The sequence below is a fragment of the Boleophthalmus pectinirostris genome, unplaced genomic scaffold (assembly GCF_026225935.1).
Source record: "Boleophthalmus pectinirostris isolate CB_2022bp ecotype Guang Dong unplaced genomic scaffold, ASM2622593v1 HiC_scaffold_5, whole genome shotgun sequence".
Lineage (NCBI taxonomy): Eukaryota > Metazoa > Chordata > Actinopteri > Gobiiformes > Gobiidae > Boleophthalmus > Boleophthalmus pectinirostris.
This window is the reverse complement of record NW_026571404.1, coordinates 19904245-19914751: the sequence shown is the minus strand read 5'-3', so window position 1 is coordinate 19914751 and position 10507 is coordinate 19904245. Positions and strand designations below refer to the sequence as shown.

Below are 10507 nucleotides of genomic sequence, written 5' to 3'. Positions count from 1 at the left end.
AATGAATATTAAATTGAAATGAATATTAAATTGAAAGTGTATTATGCTCACACAGTGTTTTTTTTTTTTTTTTTTTTAATGAGCTAATTGAATAATCTGTTCATGGGTTTCAAGTGAGGACTGTCACTTTTTTTTGTGTGTGTGTGTGGACAAAAGTCCTTAAAAGTCCTTAAAATCAGGAAATAGTCATGTCCCTGAAACCCATTAATACCACATACTATAAAATACTTTTATTTAATCACCAATGCATATCACTCTGACTTTATATACTGGTACATTACTACATTCTACCCCTATTCTAATCTCCTTGTGGCTGGCCAGGCAGCTACACATAGTCACTGGCTAAAGTCCCTCTTTTTCCCAGCTGTGGCTTCCTGTGTGCATTCAGTATGAAAGAAGAAATAAGATCAAATGGCAATATTAATGACGAGGAGTGGCTGGTACATTTCAGCCCGGTGAGCAGTGCTGGCCCTTCAGGGGATGCTGCTGTTATGCTTCAGTGCTCTCACTGCTCTTTCTGATGCAATTACATATGGAAGCACATTGTCATGGCTCTGAGTGAAGAAAAGTAATGAGAAAACAGGTGGGGCATACAAAGTCCATTTACATAAAAGGCCAGTTAGACACTTAAAGGTTGTATAGAGGATTTTCCAAGGAACGAGAAATCCAGCGACTGTTTGTCCTTTTTCAAATGTTGCGCATGCGTGAAACCACCCCCCCCTCCCCTACAGCTCCCTACGTAGAAACGCCTCCTCACTACGCCAGAAACAGGTTTGTTTACAGCCGGTGCGCTGCACATGACTTGTAAACAACTACAGTGTTGGTTAGGCAAGGCGGAGAAGTGAGGAGCGGGTGTGCGGACATTTCGTTCGCGGACGAGAAGTGAGGAGCAGGGAGAAGAACGGAGCGGGGAGCAGGGAGAGGAGAGAGGAGAGGGGAACGGTACGCGGAGATTCCGTGCCCGGAGAAGTGAGGAGCAGGGGTAAGAGCGGATCGGGCAGCGGGGAGAGGAGCAGGAAAGGGGTGCAGGGAAGGTTGCGCAGAGATTCAGTGCGAATGAACTAGCTACAACACGCAGCAGCAAGCGGACTCTTTCTTTGCCTTGAAAATTACATTTTCAGACATAGGATATCGCTTTCGTGTCCTGAAAAACGTTTGTCTAGCTCTTGGAAATAAAGTACGTTTTCATAATAAGCAGAAGTTACCTGTCCAGGAGTAATTTGGCGACCAGTGCGTCAGTCTTTAGACCCCGCGCCTGCTTCAGTTGCGCCATCGCTGGAATGAATCTACAAGAATCACCTTAGTTTGGCTTCGCTGCTTTTCCCCTTGTCTTCTTCTTTCAGCAATCTCAAAAACGGACTTTCTTTTGCGGCTAACTGCTCCTGGATTCTTGTCGCCATTGCGAACTTTGTGCGAACTGCGAGGAAGATATAGGTCAAAAAAAGCCGCTAAGAACTGTTGCGTTGGTGGAGTAAACAGCGTCTGTGCGTCTTGCGTCTGTGGACTGCGTGACAGGCGTACGCAAACCACGTAATGGCAGCGCGCAGGCAAGTCAGTTACGCTAGAAACGTAGGGAGTTTGATTGACAGCCTGTCAGCTAACAGATAACGAGGCAGTGTCGTTATCTATTGGCAAATGTTTAGCTGGCCCCACCACGTCCAGAGTTGATGAATTTTTATTCTCTTTTTTTTGGTCATCATAATTACAAGGCTACTGCACCTATAATGCTATCATTGACAATTTGAAACAAAAAAAAAATCCTCCATACAACCTTTAAGCAAAAAAGGGTTATCCTCCCAGTCTAGTTTATGTTTTAATAAAATGACATCTGCATTACTTTGATTCATCCCCAATGGGCAGTTCTTATTCTTATAATATAACTTATATATTATATCCTTATAATATAACTTATACAAATATTTACTCACAACATACTTACATATCAGAGTTAAGAAAAGCATGTGAGAAAATCAATTAGTTAATCTTATATGTTAAGATGTAAAGCTTCTTATTATAGAGGACATAACCATTTTGCTCAGAATATTTTTTTTGCCACAGTTCTTTGAACAATTAGAATGCCTGACCCTTCTGATACACACACACGCACACACACACATATGCACACGCACACACACACAGGCACACAGGGAGTAATGTCATGTAAAAGTTGAATTGTGATATTCAAATCCAGAGGTCCAGATGTCTCAAAAGTAATTACACTTGAAACGAGTTGGCAAAACCCTCAGAGAAATCCATTAACCAATTTCACTCAGTTGGATGTTTCAAAGTCTAATTCTTGAGTTGTTCAAATAATATTGTTGCATAATAATATACGTTTAAAAACATCTACTGCAAATCTCTGCAGTAACTTAAGTTGCATTAAATGAAATATAAGCTCATTATTATACTGACAGCCATTAAGTTTTTTAAAACATACTTTTAAAAAAGTCAACAAATCATTTTTAAAATGTATGCCAAACAACACTTTATTCAAGTCACACCAATATTTTACAGCATTTTTTGACTCATTCATTTTTACATAAGTGGTGCTGTGGCTGCCTTGTAGTTTACTACAATTTTATTAGACATTACTCTATAATACTGTGCATACAGCCACTTCAACTAAAAAATATATGTACAGACATCATTTTACACATTGCAGAATCACATTATGCATAAATAAATAACATAAGATTGTTTCCAGTATATATACCGTGACATCTCCCTACTTGCTCCGATGACAGTCCTTTTGTGACACAGACTAGCGCATACAGAAAGACAAACACTGCGAGCTGTAATGTTGAAAGGCATTGACAATATTACATAACAGATAACACTGAACTTAAGGCATGGGCAGGTTCCAATCAGATTATGGAAATGTTTACAAGCAGTTATTTAGTTAGAGTCTTGTAGAGTTGCACAATATATTGCATTTTTCATAACTGCTCTCTAAGCAACTGCAATTTACAAAAAAATAGAATGAAATAAAAATAATATAGCAATAATTATCCATGAAATAATAATGATTTAGCCAAGATTCACATAAATGTTAATCTTGAGTAATTATTTTTTTCAGTTATTATGTTGTTTTTACCAATGTAGTAATTGCATGTTGCATACTTTCTGACACTGAGCAGCTCTGTCACCTCAAGATCTGTCACTTCATGATATGTACCGATTTGTGCACCACAGTCCCTGATCTCAGAAGTAGACAAAAGAATTGCATTCAAACATAAAATAAAAACAGAACTATGTAAAAATGAGGTAATTACATTGTGTCACCATTAAGACATACTTTTAAAGACACTTAAATTATCAGCAGAGATTCATACCTCATTGACATAACATAATAAGCAAGTATATGCTGTCTAAAGGTGTAAACTATAATGATTATAATGAAAAATGCACAAGTAAAAGGTACCATAAGTGGCAGTAATAACTGCATGATGCACAGTAGCTGCATGTACTTTCTTACTACTTAATGTTCAAAAGATATCTTCAAAAGATATGCAACCTTTTTTCAGTATAATACCTATACAGTCAGTTTAAATACAGCAAAAAGTCTCTCCCATTTTCAGTTTAACAAATGCAGCAAATTGATTATAAATATTATCAAAAGTAGGAACAGTAGATTTGACACTATGCCCCCTTTCTATTAAAGAGAAATCCTTTAAGACAAGTGCTACTGCCTGGCTGCAGTCCATGTGCAAATTAGGCTCATTGTATTGACAGTCAAAAGCAAATGATAGGCCATATGTGGTTCCCTTTTCACCCTAGACTAATCCCACTTCCTCATTTACACAGTCCACACACAACATGTCATTCATACAAATCAATAAGTTAGAGGTTCTCACAATCAAGGACGGATCACAAACTGCACTGCAACACTAACAATATACGGTATCAGACACATTTTGATTGCAGATGTATAACATGTGGACTCTAGTTTCTGTTCAGTCAGTACTCCAGTCTGTCACAGGTATTTACATGTAGAATTACTTCACCATTAGACACAATGTTACTGTAAAGCGCCACATATGTCTCATTATGTACATTTCACAAAGCAACCATACATTGTGTATATGGTAATTCCAAGTTTGAGTGTTTGTATGCCTTTTTAAAACTACCGGTAATTACCTTATTTGTTAACTGTACCATTATTGTTGATAGTTCTCTGTATGCAGCATTTTAGATAACCTTTCTACTTTTATTAGAATAGCTGGTAACACTACAAAATTAAGTTCCCCTATTAAACACTAATAAAGAATACCTGTAATAAGAATGTTTAACTGCATGATGAACTAACACAATGTAAATTATAAGATTTTCTGTAATTATTACCTAAATAATATTTTTTATGTAATTACTTAATTCTTTATATTGTGCTGTTACCAAATGAGTTTTCCTTATAAGAACAATCTGATCTAGTTTAACTTATGTGAAGCATTGTGACAAATGCAAGCTCTTACTGTAAACTAATCCTTGTTCCCAATAACATAATGTCTACTAACTGTGTTTTCTTGCTGTGTGCTTTTTTACTGTAATATTGGATCATCATGTGAAGTGAGCACTCTGCGGGGACTCTCAAACCCATGGGACTTCTCGTCGAGTTGGCCTGGGCTTCGGTCGGACACTGTGGTGAAGGACAGGTGGTCATGCTCCAAAATGGCCATGCGGTCTTGAGGTTTCTCTTTCTTCAGGTAGAACATTTTCCTGAGCTGCTTCAACTGCTGCAGCTCACAGAAGGTCTCCAGCACCACCAGCATCACGATCAGGCCCAGGATCAGGTACACTGCAGAGACAGAGAGCATGAATAAGGGGGAATGTTTTAGGGATAACCTTACAATATATTAATGAATAAGTGGTTTGAAATTAAAAGGTGAGTTCAAAGTAAACATGTATTTTGTAGCAAAGATAAATGAAAAAAGATAAAAAGATAAACATTGTATTTCCTGTTTAGGGCTGGGCGATAAGGCAACCATGATTTTTTCCCTCTTATTTACTGATCACAGTTGTTTATTATTATTATTACTATTAAAACCCCAAAATATGTATTTTCACATAAAGGCAACAAAACAAAATCAATACCGAATTTTAATTAATAACAAAAATGTGACCACTTGCTTTTACTGCTACAAGATAGACTAATTGACAAAGTTGAATAAAAGCCCGCAGCTCTATTATCTTCTTCACCTGGTTTTTGTTAGCTGTCTGTTAGATTATTTAAAACAAAATAAAGTGTTTCATTTAATCAAAATGAGTAAGCTCCTATATTATGCTAAATTGACTTTTGTGAATTTAACACTTCATCAAAAATATTCCTGAAGTTGTGTTCCAGCATTTTTACTCTGTCTACTCTCCAAAGCTCAAAATGCTCTGTTCCACCTTGTGATGTCATATAGTGATAGTTAACAGCTATTTTTAGCTTTGGTTCAGCAGAGATCGGCAATTCCAGGGCTGAAATTATCCAAAATAATTCTAGTTAAGGTGTGTGGAGTTTAAAAACACAGTGGAGCACTGTATTACCACATGACATCACAAGGTGGAACAGAGTGTTTTCAGTTTTAGAGAAGAACACAGCCTAAATATGCAAGGTTTGTGTTAAACAAGTGTGAATGAATGAAAAAAACAACAACACAACATTATAAATACCATAATATGGGCCCTTTAACTACATTATATAATTCTAGCTTTATTAGTAAAACCCATTTGGTTATGTATAGTGCAGGAAGTTGAACATATCAGACAGTGACTCGACGCTCATTCTGTCTCTTCCTTCCCACAGACAGACGCAGTGCCCACTCATGACGTCTCCACCACACATTCACATCACACATGCACAAGACAGCTCACTGCACTGCACTTCGGGTTTAAATCAGGTTAATATTTTCTACTTTACTCTGTCATTCAAATTATGACCTGCTATTGGATTAAGTTGTAGAACACTTAATTCTCCAACCAACAGAATAACATAAAATATAAAAATATGTGGAGTAGTAAACAAAGAAAACTGGACAGTATAATAATCATTTGATCTTTAACTGTAGCTGAAAGCAATGTACTTTCAACTCTTATTTAATAGATACTGCATATTTATTAAAGTGTGTACACAAATTCAAAACCATTGTTGTGAAATACGCAGGTACTTTTAGGTTCTAATGCAGTAACAGAAAAAATAGACTTCCAGTTAAATGCAGTAAAAATAAAGTCTGTTAAAACAGGGTCAGGACCTAAAACATTTCCCTATTCTATTGGCCACATTTGAAAAGTATGTGCTTTTGACTTGTCGATCACAGAACAATATTTACACTGAACGGATGACAGACAACCTATAGGCAAATAAACAGTTAACACTGTGGTCTCAAGCTCAAAGCAAATGTAAATAACTATAGTTTTTGAACAGTGCTTCACTTTACACAGCACCTAAAATTCCAGTACAATAAGCAAGTAATAATTACTTTGTGTCTACATTTGTGGCTTAATTAGTCTTTTTGGCTTAATTTGCAGTATCTAAAGCTCACCATTCATTTCAGCCTTGTAATGATGTTTGATTGAATAAGTTCTAAGATATATGTGAACGTACACACTTCCTGTATGGAATTTCATGTGTGATTTATGTGACTATTTTACAACCCCAAACACACCTGTTTTTAAGTTCTGATAACTCTAAGTGCCACATCCTTCTAGCAACAGGAAGTAATACATGTTGTGGTCATAAAAATTACATGAGGGGTTATCTGGGCTACATTATGAACTTAACAGAAACTTGTACACCTGTGACCAGTCAGTTACATATCCTCATTAAAAACAGTCAGGGGGAGAGTACCTAATAAGTTAGTTATTAACAAGTCTTTATATTTGAAACTCTATATATTTACTATGGACATGTTGTTTGGAACATAATGAGTAAGAAAAGTTTGAAGAAAACAATTTAAAAAAGAATACCCCAAACATATAAAACTTGCAGCTAGCTTGCAATGTAGTCATAATTAAAGTAGAGCAATGAAATTGTGTTTAGTTTGGTAACATAATCTAATTAGACCATAAATTAGTACACCCTTAATTGACGGTTACACTTAATATACCTACACCTTAATTAGCCTTCAAAAGTATAAACAAAGACTTTATGAATAATGAACAAATGATTACAGTTTATAAAGAATTATCTACTAAATTAGGGGTTAGGGTATTAATTAAGAAGTTACTTAATAAACTATTAGTTGATTATGAATTCTTTCTTCATGCTTTATTAAGTAAAATTAAGTAAACTTATTATAAAACATCATTTAAACTTGTTGTCAAATGCTTGACATAAGTAAAGTACCCACCTGTGATGCCCACTTTGTAGAGCTCTCTGAACTTCTGGTTGGCGGCCTCTCCGGGCACATAGTCACCAAGGCCAATGGTGCTGAGAGAGATGAAGCAGAAGTAGAAAGACTCTAAAAAGTTCCAGTTCTCCTCCAGCGCAGAGAAGATGGCGGCTGGAATAATGAAGAAGCAGGAAACAGCCAAAACGGCGAGGACAGCTGCGTGGACAATGGCAACCAAAGGTTTGGAGAAGCCCCAGTTAGTGTGGAAATATGCAATGGGCCGCCGAGTGCTGAAGACCATGATCCTTTGCACCACAGCAGTGAGGAAGAGAAGTGTGAAAGGTATGCCGATCACAGAGTAGATAATGCAAAATGCTTTACCCCCATCTGAGAGTGGGGCAGTGTGTCCATAACCTGTGCAGACACAAAAATAATTACATTAATTAAGTGACAGTTTAAAGGTGCACTATGCACCTTCTCTGTTGGAGGGTCCACCACCACCAGCTTCTCTCCATGGAGCTGTTATTGCTCTACCCAGAAAGTACCAATGTTCTTGTAATTATTCAGTAACAGGTGAGTGGTCTCACCTCTCTATAGATCTTACCTATAAGTTCACCTGATGGTGTCACCTGCTTTTCTCCATAAATAATTCCAATGCCATACTATACAGCCTTACAGGCAAAACAATAACATCTCCATGGAGACAAGCAGATGGTGGGCTATCCACAACTACTAACGTATGACTTTACCTAATTATCAGTACACATTTGGATTTCTGGTTTTAGAAAACCATTGTTAATAGGCAGGTGTTACTATTAATTATAGAGGTCTGTATTAAAGGAGAAGATTCAGTCAGGAATATTACCTGTCACGGTGGTAACATTGAAGTTTGTGAGGCAGATTGTGCATCTGTATTTCTATACTCAGCATTACCTTGTTTCCTTTATTTATTGAGATACTGACTTCATTAAAATAAACCTTGGGTGTTGAGTAATGTCACCACTCTTGAGTAAAAAGGACTTTGTAACTTAGTACAGACTTGAGAAATTCCAAGGTGCTTCTCTTAATAAGAGTGAAAATAACAAAGTCAAATGGATTTACCTTTAAAAACACAACAGAAAGACACTGAGATGGCACACTTTTACTAGCACCAAACTTAAGGCAGTAGCTTAATGCATACCACACAATGCACTCTATATTGATAATAATCTCTTGAATTATATGTGTGTTGCAACAGCAGAGATAAAGCTGCGGTTAGCAGCTGTGGTTAGACTAAAGTTCTTAAGATGGCAAGTTAGACACGTACCTTGTGTCATCTGTCTACAATGCTCTGAAAGCCACAGGCTTGGGATTAATCTAGAAAAGCACTAATGACATTGGCAAATATTGACTTATGTTAACATTTTTACTGAAGCCCTAAAGATTTAAGTGAAATAGTTTTCTGATTGCTGTCATTCGTTTATAAAAGGAAAATTGTGAAAGGTCAACACAACACTGAGTACTGTGTGACTTTGTGAATGTAGGCTGAAGAATTTAAAACCATTATTTCTAAGTTTTATTTTTCAGGCTGCATTCCAACTGTTGTGACATTACTGTGGGTTACGTATATAGAGAGTAAAATTGTAAAATCTTGTAAAGAACTAATAGTAGTAAAACATTCAAATAGCCTATATAATGAAATATTGAGCAAATTTATTCATCTGAATGTGAATTAAGGCATGATGTAAAGTAATTATATAGACTAGGTGGTGTGCCTATCCTTATAGCCATGAAATTGCTGTTTTGTTATTATTTTTTAGCTCATTAGGCAGCATAATAATCAAGGCCTTAACCAATCCGACCTTGCGCCACAGCATCATCGCGGGGCTTACCTGTGGTGGATAGCACGGTGCTGGCGAAAAACAACGCAGAGGTGAAATCCCAATTCCAGTTGACCGAGGCGTTATTCAGGATAGAAACCCCATAATTACTTGCGTCCAGGGCTCTCTTTAAAAACCGCTCCAGACGCTCCTCAGATATACACTCATTCTCTTGGAGGAACTGCTTTTTGATGGCCCTTAGCTCCTGACGCAGAAGGTCTTCGTATGGCAGCTCCACGGAGGAAAACACCACCGCACCAAATATCAGATAAAGAATATAACCCAATACCAGGGAAATAAAATACCATGTTGATTTATGAGTCTGTATCAAGCGAACGCACGAATTACTGGCGAGAGACTGGAGCATTTTGAGGAGAAGGACAACAAGCAGATACGCGTAGATCTTGTAATAGAAATGCAGTTTGGCTATTGTCTTAACGCACAAGGCGACCAACCGATGTGAACGAAATACGAGATGCTAGAAAAGACAAAGCGCAAATGAGCCCTCTTCTTCCCTTTCTCGAGCGACAGAAACCTGCTTTGACAAATGGTGCATTCAAGTACATTCAGAAATGCTATACTTATATCTTTTTTTTTTTTTTTTTTTTTGGTTACATATATATATATATTTGGTTGCTAATTTTAAAGTCAAGTGAATAAATTAAATTATAAAACGCTGGGGTGTAAAATACGATTATTTTGATAGTGTAATCTCTCAGGAGTCCAGGCAGGTACGTTCCATTGTTCCATGTTGGTATATTTTCCAGATATTGGGGGTCCGTGAACGCGTCCTGTGATGTGGCGACAAGTGCCGCGCGTGACGTCGGTGCTTCTCTTCCTCCCACAAGCTTTCACTTTCTGCTCAAAACAATCGAAAATATCATTGCACACTGACCCATCTTAAAATAGCTTGTTTTCATACAATATACACCCGGCCTATTATACAGTAATCCAATTCTGTATCCGTAACTCATGTAAATAGACCATTATAATGTAGAATTAATTAATCTTTATAATGAATATATGCGTAATCGTTGGCACCACATTTCCAATCATTATTCATCATTTACTCAGCTTTCACAAAAAATACGTTTTTAGATCACTACACTGATACTACAACCATTCAAACACTGACCTCTTGTGGTTGTTAGGAAAAAGTATAATTTGAGTTTCATGCATGGATCTATTATGCTGTTACATAATTTCCTATTTCTTACAGTCTTTGTTGGGCGCCACAGAAAAAAAATATATATACGTAGGCTATGGATACCAGATTGTTTTTACAATATTGGAATTCATAACTAAAAAAGAAATTAAGTTAAGTTATAATGTAATTAC

The 10507-nt window shown here is 36.8% G+C and overlaps 1 protein-coding gene across 1 annotated transcript; it reads right to left on the bottom strand.

Annotated features, from left to right (window-relative positions):
- Nucleotides 1-2459: 2459 nt before the first annotated feature.
- kcnk1b (potassium channel, subfamily K, member 1b) lies at nt 2460-9708 on the bottom strand. The gene is made up of 3 exons (XM_020921329.2): nt 9182-9708; nt 7329-7724; nt 2460-4792 (listed from the first exon to the last, which is right to left on the bottom strand). The coding sequence occupies exons 1-3, from the start codon at nt 9534-9536 to the stop codon at nt 4536-4538; spliced, it is 1008 nt and encodes a 335-aa protein (XP_020776988.1). The 5' UTR covers nt 9537-9708; the 3' UTR covers nt 2460-4535.
- Between the last annotated feature and the right edge of the window lie 799 nt (nt 9709-10507).